Source organism: Mixophyes fleayi, chromosome 12, assembly GCF_038048845.1.
Source record: "Mixophyes fleayi isolate aMixFle1 chromosome 12, aMixFle1.hap1, whole genome shotgun sequence".
In the NCBI taxonomy this organism is placed as follows: Eukaryota; Metazoa; Chordata; class Amphibia; order Anura; family Limnodynastidae; genus Mixophyes; species Mixophyes fleayi.
Window position 1 is genome coordinate 16,695,924 of NC_134413.1, and position 17,829 is coordinate 16,713,752.

General features: G+C 38.5%; 1 protein-coding gene across 2 annotated transcripts in view; it reads right to left on the reverse strand.

Moving 5' to 3' along the window:
• Nucleotides 1-1,300: 1,300 nt before the first annotated feature.
• The window catches only part of LOC142109209 (uncharacterized), a 42,008-nt gene continuing 25,479 nt past the window's right edge, over nucleotides 1,301-17,829 (reverse strand). Inside the window, exons 4-12 of one of the 2 annotated variants that reach the window (XR_012680310.1) lie at nucleotides 17,019-17,120; nucleotides 15,700-15,800; nucleotides 13,062-13,157; nucleotides 6,666-6,783; nucleotides 6,405-6,506; nucleotides 5,209-5,352; nucleotides 3,730-3,854; nucleotides 3,585-3,649; nucleotides 1,579-1,667 (exon numbers count right to left, since the gene is read on the reverse strand). Coding sequence is in view for 1 of the 2 variants with exons in the window: in XM_075193308.1 (XP_075049409.1) it covers nucleotides 1,442-1,667; nucleotides 3,730-3,854; nucleotides 5,209-5,352; nucleotides 6,405-6,506; nucleotides 6,666-6,783; nucleotides 13,062-13,157; nucleotides 15,700-15,800; nucleotides 17,019-17,120 (1,014 nt within the window). In the remaining variant the exon portion in view is untranslated. Of the gene's footprint in view, nucleotides 1,668-3,584; nucleotides 3,650-3,729; nucleotides 3,855-5,208; nucleotides 5,353-6,404; nucleotides 6,507-6,665; nucleotides 6,784-13,061; nucleotides 13,158-15,699; nucleotides 15,801-17,018; nucleotides 17,121-17,829 lie in introns of both variants that reach the window. The other variant, XM_075193308.1, reaches the window with a different exon arrangement.

The following is a 17,829-nucleotide window of genomic DNA, read 5'->3' on the forward strand; positions in this document are numbered from 1 at the left end:
ATCCTGTTCACCGGACTGTCCCAACATTGGTGGGACAGTCCTGGTTCAAGGAACGTGGGCAGAGTTTCATCCAAAAGTGAGAGTTTCCAGACAGATCGAGCAGGGTTTATTTTGTCCTAATTTCACACGTCTATTGGGGGAGATTCAGTTGCTGGCAATGTGGCGCACGGACATTGTGCATGCAATTATGGCAGGAATCTTCGCTCATGTTTCCTTGCACCTTTATGGGGTGCGAGGAAAAATGAGCACAGTTTCCAACCAGAACATCAGCGTGAGAGGTGTGTCCACTGATCTTCCGGAGACACCTCGCTCCAAATTGAATCTCCCCATAAATGTTGAGATGTATGCATTACAGGCTGAATAGAGAGAGACCAATCACTTCTACAGAAGTGGGACCACTAATCTCTCCAGAGCTATTTTGAGACTTTAATTGTATCTCTAGTTTTAGCCCCTACCGGAACCACATATACCAGGATTTTTAGATATCCATGCGCGACTTATACATTTATCAGGTTGTGTGGGTGCTCCCTGCACAGCCCAATTGCTTATGTGTCATTGCTTATTTGTTTTGCTTTCTTTTGTGCTTGCGAGACCTCGACCATTATTTTCCATGAACTAAAACACAAGGCCGATGCAAACTCTCCGTTACTTTCATTGGTTTTCCTCTCAATGATCATCAAGCAATAGTTCCGATCCGAAAAAAAAAAAGAACTGTTCACAAAAGAACATTTATCAAGTCTATATGATGGTACGATTCAATTACAACAAATGCATTCATTTTGGCTCAATGTGGAAAATGTGGAAACCTCCCCTAAATTCTACCCTCCCAAACTATGCTTCAAGGCATCTAGTGCACTAATCTGTACGACTCAATATTCCATGCAAGTTATTTTTCATTTGTGCTGTTATCATGCATTCAAGCGCAGAGTTACACTACGGTAGTATCCCAACCCACCCTGCATCCTCTAGACAGGCAGACAGCTCAAGCAATGCACCAGAGGGCTGATTAAAAAATAAATAAATAATTCTGGGGAGTAAGAGCATGGCTGAAGGGCGATTTAGCATAACCACACCCCCCTAACTTGATTGTCTCTCTCGGCCGCAATTTAAAGGTATGTGAAGTGCTGCTAGTGGGGTCGATTGCCCCGACACCCCCCTTTGGATCCGCCACTGCTTATATGGCAAGAAAACAGGGAGTTCAGGTAACGGTGGTGCCAGCTTTAGCAGCTGAGTGCCTCTGTGCCTGACAGCTAAGTAGCATTTCCTCAAATGTCTTTAAACTCAATATAAAGAAGGGATAAACAATAAAATAAATACTTTATTCCTCTAAAAGAGCTTAATAGCAATTATAATACAATATTTTTACAACTCTCTGCAATGTGTCCTCAATGTCCATTTAAATTCCAAATAAAAAACCCCCACATGGTCCTGGAGTTTTCATTCAAGTAGATTGGTCTTCTTGGCAACATAGTGATGCTACAAAGTTTAGGCAGCAGAGGAAATCCTTCATATTACTATGACTATAACCCACTTGAATGTCCTTGAAGAAGCACAGTTTGTTTTCCTCATTATCCGTTTTCTTATTCTGTATATAATATAGAAGATCTTTTATTTCTTTCCTGCCGACGTTCCCTTTAATATCCAAGATGGCCTTCAGATGCTCTTCCCTGTAAACACACAGTAACGCACTTATAGCACAGATTAGTACCAATAGAAGTTAGGCTAAATTTTTACTTTTAACTTGAACTAAAACTTTGGACTTATTGGTTGATTTATCAAGCCTTCCAAAAATGAAAAGTGGAAGTTTTACCAATTGCTATAGTGTATATTTGTCTTTAATAAGTAAGATAAATAGAGCCTAAGATTCCTATTCTGAATAAAATACATTTCATTCACTAGCTAATTTGAATGATAATTAATTTAGAGTATTAAGTAAAAGGTTTAGGGGTATATTTACTAAACTGCGGATAATAAAAAGGTGTATCAAACAACACATACAAAGCCAGCTGGTACCACAAAGTGTATAGAAGGTGATACCGGGGGTAAATGTACCAAACTGAAAGTTTCTGGCAGGTTTGAAAAGTGGAGATGTTGCCTATAGCAACCAATCAGATTCTAGCTCTCATTTTGTAGAATGTACTAAATAAGTGACAGCTAGAATCTGATTGGTTGCTATAGGCAACATCTCCACTTTTTCAAACCCGCAGTTTAGTAAATATAGCACTTAGGGGGGTATTCAATTGTTAGCGTTAATGGGAAAAAACGAGCGCTCAAAAAATTACTCGCGAAATTTCAGCTCGCAGCCCCCTGAGCGGCGAGCTGAAATTCCGCGAGTAAACTACCGTATTAACACTTTTCGAGCGCAATATTACTGTATAAACGGTAATATTTTTTGAGCGCTCGTTTTTTCCCGTTAACGCTAACAATTGAATACCCCCCATTAGAGTCTTGGAAAATGTCACAATCATATATGTTGTTAAATCCTTATTAATTTAAGACTTAGGGCTAGATTTACTAAGCTGCAGGTTTGAAAAAGTGGGGATGTTGCCTATAGCAACCAATCAGACTCTAGCTTTCATTTATTTAGTACTTTCCACAAAATGACAGCTAGAATATGATTGGTTGCTATAGGCAACATCCCTACTTTTTCAAACCCGCAGCTTAGTAAAACTAGCCCTAAATATGACTTCACTAATTGTAATATTTCTATTTAAGATTTATCTGTTTTAATTGACCAAAAAGCCAGATGTCAACATTGCCTGAGGGAAGAAAACAAAGACACCATTCCATCCGCCCAGAGAGAGACATAACGTATTGCATATTATAATTAGCTTTTTTTTGTAATTGTTGTATAACATTGTAATAAGTTATGTATATGTGTGAGCTGATCCCATTGTTCAACTAGTATAAAAACTTCATTCTTGCTGCTATGGTCAGAGATTTCAGTATTGATATCTCAAGATAACATGTTGGCTGCACTGCGTAATTCAATCTTAAACTAATGTTTTATTAAATATATGTATTTTCCCTGTAAGCCACTGAATCGGACAATCAATTATTATTCACTTTAAAGCCAAAGCAGCCAACCATATTCTAGCTATTATTTTCTAGAATGCATTAGATAAATGATAGCTAGAATCTGATTGGTTGCTGTGGGCAATAGCTTGATATTCCTTTTTTAGAGACTATTCCTATCTCCCTGACTTCAAGATTGTGTTACTTTGCACCTCTGATAAACGGCTTATTTCAGTTAAGATTTAGCTGTATCTTCTGTCAACTATAGTATGGTCATAGCGGGGTTTAAACCAAAGGATTTCTTGTACAAGTTACTGACATTCCCCAAGTTTAACTCACATCAATAGATGTTTCCATTCAGTACAATGTTCTTTGTGTATGATGGAACGATATAAAAATTTATGTAAATTAACAATTCTCAAGCCAAAGCCCTGGTATGAAGCTTCATTTCCAGAGCCGTAACTTAAAATTTTAGCTTCTGGGCAAGAACGAAAACTAGGACCCCCCCCTCCCCAGCCTAATCTTCAACTGTAACCAAATTACCCTAAAAGATCATAAACTGCACTCACCTTCGCCCTGGCCGGTCGCCTCTCCGGCACAGCCCTAGTTATGTCCCTGTTCATGTCATATGGAGCTTTGTGAAATAAAGATTAGAGGAAGAGATGAAATGATAAAGGCAGAGGTGTTGGCATGAGGAAATATACATGTATTCACCTTATGTCTGGGTGTTCGATAGTGAAATACACTGTTGTTGTCCTCATAGACTCGTGGTTTTTGGCGGTCAGAATATTTGTTATAAAATCCAATGGATTCGAACGCAGCAGATCCTCATCTGAAACCTTCATATGGGAAAACTCATTAGTTTAAAGAGAATAAACACACTTCTGGGTATATGTACACAGACACTACTTAGAATAACTATAGATCTTAAAGAAAATCTAAAAACATATCTAAAATAAATAAAATGTGTATAATTAAATGGCGCGCTCACTGAGCTGGAGATTAGGCTGTCTTCCAGCTAATAGTTACCTTGACAACCATTTGATTGGCACATGTGTCAGCTCCACCCCCTTTCTTACTTCAGTGGCTGCTCGCTGAGAACTATGGGGCTGATGTAGAGCTGATGTAATTTAGCGTAGATGTAAATTACGTCTGTGAAAAGCCAGCAATTTGCGTAGTATGCAGAGTTGCTTGTATCTTAAGATATGAGTGAGTCTGAACATTTTTCAGTGGTGTGCTATAGGTCCATTGAGGCTCTGGACACCAGGGCATGCTGGCACTTCTAGTTCCTCAAGTGCCAGCATGCCGTGGCAGCCATGGAATTTGTAGTTCTACAAGGGCCAGCATTCCCAATCGCATAAAGGCGGACAGGGCACACTCAGATCTGTAGTGCACCATGAAAACAATTTAATTATATTTATTAACCCACACCCACTGCCCAGGTGTGTGAGACTAGCCCTAGTGCTATTAACACAGGGTTGGCTTAGCCTAGGTGTGGTCCACATTTTTTTGCAGGCATGAACCCATTAGGGAATTCAGCCCTGTGCTGAACAGCCTTGGATTGGATAGTACTATGGCAGGGTGACCCCACTCTATGGGTTTTCCTGCCAAAGTGTCACCACCCCTGGCTGGCATAACCTTGTGTTGTATCTGCAATTCTGGGCTTTTCATTCCCTTTATTTTTCTGATACCAGTCTATGGGACAGACGCGACAAAATTATCACCATGGATCTTGCACCAGGGGAGAAACAGATGCAGTAGATACGCTTCCTAAGAGGTTATATCTGTGCCTACTTCCACCTTTACATAGTACGTATAGAGCGTTAACACTCCCCAACCACTAACCTGCCCTTTTTCTCTCCCGTTCCTTCCCTTTACATGTAATTTTTACATTAGGCATCAATTGTTTTATTTCACCACCATAATATTTAGTCTGATTTACATTTCGACAAAGAAGACAGTTACACATGGTTGTTTAAAGACAGTGACTCAGTAACTTTTTGCTAGACTTAATTACTGTGGTTCCATCAAGTTTAATGCAAACCCCGTTGTTCAAAGAGATTTCATTGAACTTCTCGGGAAGTTTCAAATATTTATTTCTGTCTTTTTAGTAATACTTTTATCAATTGTTTTATATATGTTTGAAATCTTCACTTTAAATAAGAATGGATTTGTTTGTTTTTTAGTTCTTACCAAATTAGAAACAAATTCCAGCAAGTTTTTGCTTCCATTTGAAAAAATTTCTCCAACATTTAAATGGGATAAATTCTTGGCGCATTTGAAAAATGATCTAATGTACAGAACAAGAAGTCTGTGGTATATTAGTGTGTTGAATATCTGTTGGGGAAAAAAACATATTTTGAATATATTATTATATAAGCATTATTGTTCTTTGCTTTGATAACAAAACACAGTGGAAAAATGTTTTTCATTGTCACTGGCTGGGAGAGGTTTAAAGAGGGAGCTCGTAGCCAATCAGAGGCTGCCCTTTGCCACTCTAGACACTCCCTCCTCTTCAAATCTCTCCCAGCCAGTCACAGTGAAAATCAAGTGATTGACATTATTTTATACAAATCAAGCAATGTACGCTTCATTTACAACGCACACTGAATAATGCATGCTGCTAAACACCTTCCTGGGCGTGACGTAATAAATTACAGTTTATTGTACGTCACACTTCGGATGCATATTTTTTTTCAGATACAAACAGGATTTGTCATCCAGCATCTGATTTGTGCCAGTATGCAAATCCCTAAACCACATGCAGTGTAGGCTGAACCTCATGGTAAAAACGTTATTTCCCATCTGGTTTTGTTTTGGAGTGCTTGGGCTGAGTCCGGCTAAACAGGTTAGACGGGTGTCATCCTGCCAGGCTCAGTTGTCTTGTGATGTAAAAAAGAATTTAGTTATAAAAGTACCCCCTCCTTTAGAGTAGCTAAACAGCCCAGCGTGCTCAGCAACAGTCTCAGTCCTCTAGGAAGGGGACCCGAAAAAATGATATGTCGCCTCAGCTACAGATTACCGACACAATGCTAACTACCCACTTGGCCTCTCCTGGTACCCCGTGTGATATAGTACCAAAATACAATCACAATCAATTGTTGCACTACAAGTATGTACACAGGTGCAAGTGAATATCTGCACTTGTAGGATAACAAAATTGGCCAATATACGTGGCCACCAATACACATTTCAGTAAAGTTTTCAGAGACAGTTTGATGCTAGGCAGGTAGACTCATATATGTCAGCAATAGTTCACTGTAAGAGACACAGATCCATAACTGTGTTTACAGTTAAATTCGGTTTTCAGGGAATGGCTCGCCAATGCACCGTTTCAGTGATGCCTTCTGTATATTACTAATAGTAATAAGAACATTTGTTTTATTTACCCTGTTATTTTGCATATCTTTGTCTTTCAACGTGCACTGGAAGCGCTTGAGAATATTTTCATATTCAGCACTGTTTTTCTTAAAATACTTTTGGAATGCTTCCTAAAATAAAGGAAAAACAACATTGCTTAAAGAATAATCGGGATAGTTGGAAGGTATGCATGCAGATCACAGTACATGTTGCAAAACAGTGATAAAAGTTGATATATGTAGTTTGCATTGAACTATTTAGAAATATTCAGGTAATTTAGTGGAAAATACCTTAATTTCTGGCTTTAAAGCGCTAAAAACGAGGTCAGTCCCTTTACTTTCACACTGTTCAAGACATCCCTGGATCTCCTTAGCTTGAGAAACGGTTCCCATATGTTTGGATGTTTCTCTACATGGGAGAAAAACATAGAGAGACGTACTCAATAAAGTTATGTTATTTTCTTTAAGAACTTGTCTTGTAGATAAAACAGATTTCAGACCCCTATATCTTTAAAAGAGGATTTGAGCCATTAATAATCCTTTATATGGGAGAGTTTAACCAATTTTTTTTTTTTAGTTAAGAGTTTAGTTTAGAATCTCAAACTTGTTTTAAAATAGTTATACAAACAGTTTATAGATGCAGCACTAAAGGTTGAAAATTTGTGATCAATTCTTGAACATTAAATGAAACATTTTGAGCAAGGTTCAACCATGTTCGAGCTGAAATTCTAGATTGTAAATCATTTTTAACCATGTTTACCATACAAACGTTGAACATCGAATTCAAACACAGCAATGTTCATTGGTCAATATTAAATTTTAAAAACCCCCAAAAACAAATGTAGTCATTTAAGCTTAAACAGTCATCAGTTTAGTTTATTTTAATGAACTTGAACTGTGAACCATGGATTTGTCTGCAACAGTCAAACGCAAATCGAACTGGTCCAATAATCATGCCGCCAACAAGTTAGAGGTCCTCGAACGGGCCAAATTCAAAATAATTTTGAATCTGTTTGAATAATTCAATTATCTCTTAGTTAGTTAATATGAATTCTCCACCTACAACTGTTTTAGTATAAAAGGTAGTCTAACAATAACTTCCTGTGTAATCTATTTTTATAAATAAATCTTTTGCAGCTTTGTTTTTTTGTTCCACTTAATACATTTTTACAAATATTACCGGAAAATTGAGGCTCCAAAAAATGGTGCATCTGTTCAGACACTCAAGCCTCATTGGCTGCAAAAATGCAGTCTGAACATAGCTACAAAAATATGGCTTTCATCATCATCAACATCAACATTTATTTATATAGCGCCAGCAAATTCCGTAGCGCTTTACAATTGGGAACAAACACTGATAAGACAATACTGGGTAATACATACAGACAGAGAGGTAAGAGAACCCTGCTCGCAAGCTTACAATCTATAGGACAATGGGAGTTAGAAACACAAGGGCATGTGCTACATCATATTGCACAATGGACCAGCTAGAACGCAAAGGTAAAAGTACTGAGTGGGCTGTGTGTGTTGCAATGTTGGTCAGAGGGTTGTTGTCTTGCGTTAGCTGTGTAGAGGATGGTAATAGGATAATCTAGGGAAATTAAGATGGTGGTTGAGGAATATCATAACCTTGTCTGAAGAGGTGGGTTTTCAGTGAACGCTTGATGACTAGAGGAAAGTCTTATTGTGCGTGGGAGGGCTATGTGTGTGCGTTTGTATTCACCACAGGGCTGGTTGTCTCTGTAAGGTCCTCAGACAGTAGAGTTCACTTTTGCCAATTCTAAGAGGTGGCACAATGGCACAAGTTAGCATTGCTGCCTCACAGGGGTATGGCCTTACTTTTAACTGCGACCAGGGTGCTTTCGGCTTTGGAGTGTGTATGCGTTCCCTGTATTTGTATGAGATTCCTTGAGCTGCTCCAGTCACATTCATTGGGTCTGATTCATTAATAAAAGTTAAGCAAAAGTAAGTAAGTAAGACAAAATCATGTTGCATTGGAGGGGGAGGTAAATTTAAAATGTGATGGCAGATTTATATTTGGGGTAGGGCATGTCCTAGATCAACTTTACATTTCAGTTTACAAATAAGCTATCAATTATTTGTGTCCTACATGAAAAAACAGCCAGTATATTCCTTATGTGAAAAATAAAAAAACTAATTTGCACCCCTTGCATTGTAACATGGTTTTGTCCAGAAAACTTGAGTAAGAAAACTTACTCAATATTTTACTTAACTTTCCTTAATGAATCAGGGCCACAGAATCTGTGCACCATTGAAAAATTTTGCAAGTGGCTCCCATAAACATAAAGCAGATAAGTTACCTCCACTGGCTTAGGCTGAGTACACACTACAGTTCAGCCCGGTATTGCATTAGTGTGTACACTGCAACGATGAACAATTATCGTTTCAAAGCACAACGTATTGTTTCATTTAATCTTTAAACCGGACTAAATATGTCGGTTAATGATGGAACAATGTCGTTCCAATTCTGCAGTGTGTATGCACTAAGGACCGGCAGTGTCCATAGACCTCTATGGAGTGTGCAGAGTCACAATCTTTTCAGCCGATGGTTATGACAGATGAAGAGCACAGATCTGAGGGTTAATCGTGTAAAACGTGTATAGTGTGTACACATAAATCTGCATGCTGATCGGGACTTTTTTTTTCTGCCGTTGGTAAAATCGTTAAGGATATCATATCAGGAGAAGTTTTCTGCAGTGTGTACCAAGCCTTACTGAAGCTCTCTCTACTGAGGAGTCCATGGATGGACTCCTCAGTCTATGCTGTCTACACTGTTAACCAATCAAAGCCCAGACATCAGATGTTTTTTTTTGTCCTAGGATTCGCAGCGCAAAAAGAAAACCCCTCCCTCACACATACACACATTATCACTAGTACCAGATGAGGCAGCCACCCCAGCTGAACCCTCCGCTACCTTGCTAAGATGGTAATTCTACCCCTGCTGGTCTGTTTCTTGGCTTCTGACTAAATTGGTCCGAAAGTGTGTGTGTTTGTCTGCAGAAGGGAAATTGGATTGTAAGGTACAGTGAGGCAGAAACTGTACTAAATAAACAAACAATTTGTTTACTTGGTACTAGAAATAAAGGATAATAATTATCAGTGAGCCTTCATGTAATTGCACTTTAGTCACTATGGGCCTGAGTCATTAATGAAAGTAAGGCAAAAAAAGGAGTAAATGTTCTCTGGGACAAACCATGTTACAATGCAAAGGGGTGCAAATGAGTTTATTATTTTGCACTTAAGTTACATACTGGCTGTTTTTTCATGTAACACACAAATACTTGATAGCTTTATTTGTACACTGGAATTTAAAGTTGACTTAGAACATGCATTACCCCAGCTATAAATCTGTCCCCACATTTTAAATGTACCTCCCCCTCCAATGCAACATGGTTTTACCCAGGTGCAAAGTTACTCATTTTTGTTGCTTTCCTTTCCTTAATGACTCAGGCCCTACGTCTTTATTACTTGGAGAACCCTCATATAAAAACTGGAAGCCCATATCCGGGTCACGCATGTGCTCAAATACTGAAGACTGGCTGGCGAAGTGTTGAGAGTCCTTTTACCGCTGCCAACCAGTATCGCCGGGTGTTCAGTATCACTCAGCTGACCTGAAGAATGTTTATATTTAAATTGAGGTGGAAAAAGACTTTCTATCTCTGCAATAAACGACCATGTAACATATTTGCATAGTTTCTGTAAACTCTTGCAATTGTACAGTAATAGTGACTGGAAGAATACATTGCTTTTTCCTATGAAACTGGATATCTTGATGCACAAAGCACAGATGGAGAGAAAGGAACAGAGACGATTTCTCAACGCTAATGAGGAGAGTCAGGGCCAGAGCAATGAAAGTACTATGATAAAAATAGCTGTTTATATAGTCTGCACAAGTCATTTAAGAAACAAGGAATGTCTAGTGTGATAATAACTAAATACAACTGGGAAAGAAGTAAATGCCTTAAAAAAAACCACCTGTTTTTATATTAAAGATCTACACATAACGGATGGGACTCACTCGCATTGCAATATTTATCAAACTCCAGAATCCTCTTCTAGCTATTCCCCCTCGCCAACACCTCCCCCTCATACATCTCTGCCTCATCGTAAGATACACTTCCACATCCTCTAACATCACCTCATATCTATTGGCAGAAACCTTTTGGTGTGTGTAAAAGGTGTAGCAGTGTTGGAATGTGGATGTTTCAAGCCACACACGCATTAAACATTACCAGGCGCTTGTTTGTTGAACTTGCAACAAAACAGATGTGCAGGGACCCACAGATGAAATGATTCTGTACAGCAGCAGGCAGGTATTCAGTCTTATGCAGTTTGTATATGCTGTAACACTCTGCTACTCTGTGTCTCTGCACTTCCATGCAGGATGCAGTTATGTGAGCACCGGCTCTCCTATTCCCAATAGGGATCCTCCGGTCACTTACTATAGGTTTTTGGGGCTTATAGATGTATATACGGACACGCAGCTATTATTGCTGTGTCCGTCTCATTACATTGAATACTCGGATGTGCGAATGGAGCAGACGTTTACGTCACTGCCCCAATTCCTGTGCACTAGACTACCAGGGAAACTAGGAGACGAAGCTAAGCGCTCCATTCTAACAATATCCATGTCTCTCATCATTCGGGTATCGGGCATCAGGAGTGGGGGGCATGGTCACATCACAGTGGGGTATGGCCACACATCGGGGGCGTGTCTAGAGCTTTTGAAGTGCTAGGATGCCCTGTACTCTCCTCCACTCCCAACACCTCTACTGCCACACCCGTTCACCGCTGCTCTGCCGCAAAGCTGTTTCAATCAGTCTTACTAGACTGACCAGACTCTCAGACCTTCAATCTCTCTCTCTCTCTCCATCCTCAATATCACCTCTTCATTATAGCCTATTGTAGCAATTATGTAGTATATCTAATGACTGATTGCTATTTTCTGCTGAATCTATGTATAACACTGTGAATATTTTATGTAATTATTCAAAGTGTATTTGGTTGACTGACCTGAGTCTGACCTATGCAAGTGTAAATGGTCTTTTAAAAGTAGCCAGGCCCAGAGACAGATATTTGAGCAGTTTGTGTATGCAGAGGAGTTAGGCTTAGCCAGGCAGAAAGATCAGAGGTGAGAGATTCTCTGAGGTACCCGAACATATATCTTAGTGAGAGATAATTTACTTCGGGGGAAAACACTGTGTCATTTTGGGAATCAATCTGACTTAACTGAAAGTGTAAATTCTTAAGGTGGGGGGTGAAGAGCCTGTAAGAAGGGTTTAAAATCTTCTCCCTTAGACAATAAGGTGTCCATTTCTTTGAGGAGGGTCTACCACGACTGAAATGTGCCACTCTTCTCAATGTGTACTCCTCACACGCCAATTCCTGAACTTGTATGTAGCGATTCTGGTTTTATTTCCTATTTTATTTTCTGAAACTTATATGCAACCTATCGTATGTCTCTTTATTATCTTTTTGTAAATAAGCCTTGGAAATATTTTTCAGATTAAACATATTAAATTTAGCGTATATCTCCGTGATTCTTTGTGAACGCACGAAGCCCAGGGAGGCTCATGCTGCATTTGCATCTGATTTAAGTGTGAAACATTAATAAGTGGTTCTGTTGAACGTAAGGGCACCATAATAAATCCTTAGTGGTGGCAGAAAAGGTGTAATCATTGCTAAGTGACTAAGGTGACACTAGTCACGGCCAGCTGTTCAGATTGCTGTATCTGGGACAGGCTGGGCGTTCGTGACACCTATCCCTACCTGATACTACACCATCTCTGCCTTACCAGCTACCACCCCATCCTTCTAGTTCCTATTGTAGCAGCATTACTCTCATCCTCTAGATTGTAGGTTCTCCTGTGCAAAACAATCCGCAGTATTTGTAATAAAGTGTCTGTTAAAGCATTGTGCATAATTCTGTGTGCATCCAACTCCCTAATCTGAGTGATGTTTATTGAGTGCAAACAGAATCAATTACTGATTACATCTTGGTTTTCACTGCTTTGGAAACAGAGCTGTATTTACAGAAAGTATATTTCTACATTAGGGTTATACACTTCAGCAGGCTGATGTTTATAAAATAGTTTCATGTTAGCACTGCTAATAACAGGACTTAGTTTTAGTAAGCAGTAAGCATAGTAAAACAAATTAATTACTCATCTCTGTAGTCTGCTCCTTCTACTTCCCAGAACTATTGGTTTAAGTTTACAAGTTCTATAAGATAAATAAGACAGACTCCATTCAAGTTCTGCACCTCACTAAAGGTCTAGAGACCCTGAATAGAACTTTCGTGTGGAACTACTGTGGTAAGAGGGGGTGCAGTAGCTTCGGCATCCGCAAGTAGGGTGGTGTGCCTCCCCTCTTAAAGCTTCGGTAAACCAGGGGAGGTGAGAAACTGTCAAATTCATGTACCTGGGGCACTCCCAAAAAGTTGTTATGGAGTCCAAAAATTTCTAGTGACGCCCTAGCAGAAAGGTGAACAAAATATAGATTTTCCCAAGTCTGAGGTGATCAGGCCTGAACAACTTGTGAAACTACAAGTCCCAGAATGCTTTGCTAGTCAATAATCGTCAGGGTAATAACATCCCTGATCTTTTGAGGAGGTTTATTTCATTGGGTAGATTAACTTTAATGTAATTCTCTATAAACAATAATTACCTTAAAATGTGACAATTCTTTACAATCCTCAGCCCCAAGCAAATCCCATTATCTGAAACCAATTCATCAACTTTGTCTTTCAAATATGTTTCATACCTAGATAAAAACAGCATTATAAATTATAAGTGCAGTAAACAGACAGATCAAATTTCTTGACAAACATTTTAAAGTGCCCCCATTTTCAATATATATATATATATATATATATATATATATATATATAATTATAAATTAGAATATATCCCTTTCATCTAAGGCATGCATAATTCCTGCCACCAGTGATAGGTACATATTGATGCTAAAAGATTACTTTACATTTAGGTATTTTACACATTTTTTTATACAGCATCTTTTGAAAACAGAACCCAAAAATGTAAATTTTCATGTATAAACCATGAAAGTAAAATACATTGTTCTGTGGAAACCTGACAGTCAATTGCAGTCCCATTACAAAAGTAAAATATTATTATAGTATTAGTATTCTACACTTCTAGACGGCTGAAACTCTTTCACATTATTGGCATATTGTCCTAATGAGATCTGATGTAGGTCAAGAAGCTGGAACTGCAGTCATTTGAGCTGCTATGACATCACTGGAATGAATCCACCAATCCACAAAGTGGATTTTTGCAAAGCAAGTCTGCAAGCCTTATAGTCACTGTCTCTCTCAGTCTATTTAGAAAAGTTACTGCTCTACTATCATCTCTTTCACCCCTTTTGTCTAGGGGTGAATGACAGCATAACTGATGGACATAATTAAATGTAAATCCTTCAGTTATTTCAGTTACATTATTCATCTCAGTAATACACACCGTTTGATAGACATTAACGTTATATAGCAGCTTTATGTGCTCTTTACAAATAGTTAATTCCAAAATCCTTCAAAATCTACCTATACATGAGGAGAGAGGAGAGGGGCACAGTGTATCGCATCATGGAGGCCCCACCCCCAAAACGCAACCACGGTAAAATAATTTTACTGTGGCCTCCATGACGCAATTTGTGGCGAATCACGTCATGGATGCTCACGTCCCACCCACTTCACGAGAATGTAGGAGGATGCGGGAGAATTACCTGCTTTTCTGGGAGAATTCCTAGAATACACAGAATTCCGGAATGCCATGGACATTCCAGGAATGTGGGTAAGTACGCTGTAGAGTGTATACCACAATAAGTATACAATTAACTAGGTAAGTGCAACACTTGCATTTTGCATTAATCACACAAGCATATAAAAAAACATATCTGTGGAAACTCAGAATTATATTTAGCTAATGAAAATAGAGACAAAAGGGGGTGTGCAGTGAAACCTTCCACTGTGCAGCGAGAACACTTTATTTAGTACATACACCTACATTATCTACAGACTGACCACATGTCAACACAAGGGACTTTCACTTCATTGTTCCATTCTATCTCAACTGTCATGTAACACTGAAGCCACATGAACAATATCAGTTACTTTATATTAAAAGCTACAAAGACACTGAAAAGTACAGTACATATGGTAACATTTCAGAGTCTATCAGAATTAAGGGGCCGGCAATAAGGCATTCTCTATCACTGCTTATCACGGCGATAAATAATCACTTATTGCCGCAATCGTCCATTAAATCTCAATGAGACAGCTGAGTAATACTCAGCCACAGCAGCGCTAATGGCCCAGAGGGATAAGGGTTAATTTACCATCAGGGGATCTGTGCAGGCTTGACCCGGCTAGTCGTAAAACAATTAAAAATTAGTATATATATATGTGATCTTTGCCAGAGGGGAAAAAGAGCTGTTTTTCTAATTGCCTGTATGTACTAAATAAACAGGCTATGCCCAGTTATGTAATATTAGTCTGTTAAAATAATAATTAACTATTAAGAGATTACATGTGAACTGAAGGGATTTTCATTTCATGATTCCATCCTGTAACGCTGAAGAACAACACAAGACATACAATCTAATTTGCTTTATATTAAAAGTAGCATTTCATAAGTATATCCGAATTAAATCCTGGTATTGAATGGAGGCTTGTATAGTCTAATATGGCTGATAACAGTGGCTATAACATATAATGAACTAGATATTATGGGGACTTGAAATTCCACATTGGTCTGTTAAAAGGAGGCAGACCTGAGTCATTAAGGAAAGTAAAGCAAAAACAGGAGTAACTTTGCACCTGGGCAAAACCATGTTGCATTGGAGGGGGAGGTAAATTTAAAATGTCAGGACAGATTTATAGTTGGGGTAGGACATGTCCCAGATCAACTTTAAATTTCAGTGTAAAAATAAAGCTATCAAGTATTTGTGTGCAGGATCCTTATGTTCAAAATAATAAACTAATTTGCACCCCTTGCACGGTAACATAGTTTGCCCACAAACAAACTTACTCCTTATTTATTTTTTTGCTTCGCTCTCCTTAATGACTCAGGCTCATTGTGCTTAAAACTCATTCTCTTTGTGAAAATCATATCCTCAAATGGTATTAACAAAATGATTTTGATCAGCAAAATGCTGTTGTCTTTCATTAAGAGCAAACACACTGTATATTGCAACATGGGTACATAATAAGGAAAATTATAAAATTCAAAGCACCGGACGTCAGCATTAGCCATAACATAAATGCAAGCAAACACACATAGATATTTACCTGGTCAAAAAGTTGATAAACTCTTCCCAAAAGACGGATTTAAGTCTAGATGTTAATGTATCACCAAGGTCTTCAACTGCCTTGTATATGATAGTTGCTTTCTAAGTTTAAAAGACAATATATAGATGAAGCAATAATTCCTTAGTTAGACAGAACTAGTTAGAGAGCTCACTAAATATGGGGTATTAAATGGGAATTAACTTTACCATATGACTTCTCCTATGGCATACCACTGTATACCGATTCACTTCCACCACTGATGTTAATCATACTTGCCAACTCTCCCGGAATGTCCGGAGACTCCCGCATTTCGCGTGAGTCTCTCGGACTCCCGGGAGAGTGTGGAAATCTCCCGGATCTGCCCACTTCCTAGTGAAGTGGGCAAAATTAGGTCCAAAACGATGCGATTCACGCGTTTTGCGTCATTACATCACAGGGCGGGGCCAAAATGATGCGATTTTCAGAGCCCCGCCCCCTGTACTCTCACCTTCCCCGGCAGACTTCCATATCATACTTGCCATAAGTTGGCAAGTATGATGGTAATGAAAATGAAGGAATAGGCTACAATCTCATGAGTATTGCTTTAACTTTTTTTATCGGTTACAAATTGCCTCAGGATAGTCACTGGTTCCTAGTGAATTCATAGACTGCGTTATCATGAAACTGCATACCAGCACTGAAACGCTGGTATGGTTTTAAGTCAGCTTGAAACTTTTTTATTCGGATATAAGACTTTCCTGAATATAACTTCTAAAGACAACTTTACGGGACTGTTTCATTACACGTGGGAGAAAACTCTTCCAGTTTACGGACGGACATGAGATTACGGTGGGACTATATATCTCCATACCAGGGGGTAAATGTATCAAGCTGAGAGTTTCTGGCGGGTTTGAAAAGTGAAGATGTTGCCTATAGCAACCAATCAGATTCTAGCTATTATTTATTTAGTACATTCTACAAAATGATAACTAGAATCTGTTTGGTTGCAATAGGCAACATCTCCACTTTTCAAACCTGCCAGAAACTTTCAGTTTGGTACATTTACCCCCGGGATCACCCTCTATACACTTTGTGGTACCAGCTGCCTTTGTATGTGTTGTTTGATACACCTTTTTATTATATGTTTTTAATAAATTGCTATTAAGTTCCGCAAATATCAGTATTTTTTGGAGTGTAAGCGCATATTCATATGTGTGTGTGTGTGTGTGTGTGTGTGTGTGTTTTTATAAAATGTTTAGTGGTAATAAACTTACTTTATATAAAACAGAATATAAATAAAAATGCTTTACAAAATCTTAAATATCGAAGACATTTGTTACCTCTGGGACATCAGTGAAATAATACCGAACTTCTGGCTGTGGAAATGAATTCCATACAACTTCACTCTGATGGATTTCAAGCAGTGCCCTGTTTATTTTTTCCTGTAATGGAAAGACAAAGCAACAAATCACTGTGCTGCATAAATACACAGTAATTATGTACGATACTATCAATATTATGCATTATATTTACAACAGTAATTAGCTGTGTTGTGGGACTGCAGGGCAACATCTTTGGAGTAATGTGGTAAATTAATTCCACAACACAGATGGAGTTCCAATTATATCCCAGTTCGGCATATGTCCTGTGCACTGTTCTGCACTGCTGATACCAGAGTATTGTACACTGAAATAAGCTGTTTGTATTGTGTGACAGTATAGAATTCTCAGTGACACTATTTAGTTGTTTGCCAGATTCCACTCTAACAGAATCCATATCTGAGTGTATAGGATGTGTTTAGCCAGGAGTAATGACAAGATAAAAGTAAAAGAGACTCTTATCGTTAGTAACTAGCCATGGCACACAGTGACAAAGATAACAATGTATTGCACTATGATATGGTGAAAATATATACTGCGTTCTTTGGGCCATTGGATGCACTTTTTTTTTTCCAATAAAAAAGGCATTACAAAATCTCAAGAGGTTAATCAATAACAGATAACACGTGTTTACATACAACAGAACACTTAAACACTCTCATGGTACCCTCGTATTCAGGAGATAATTGCATTTTTATCTAGTACTGTAAAGATGTTCATCATCATCATTTATTTATATAGCGCCACTAAATCCGCAGCGCTGTACAGAGAA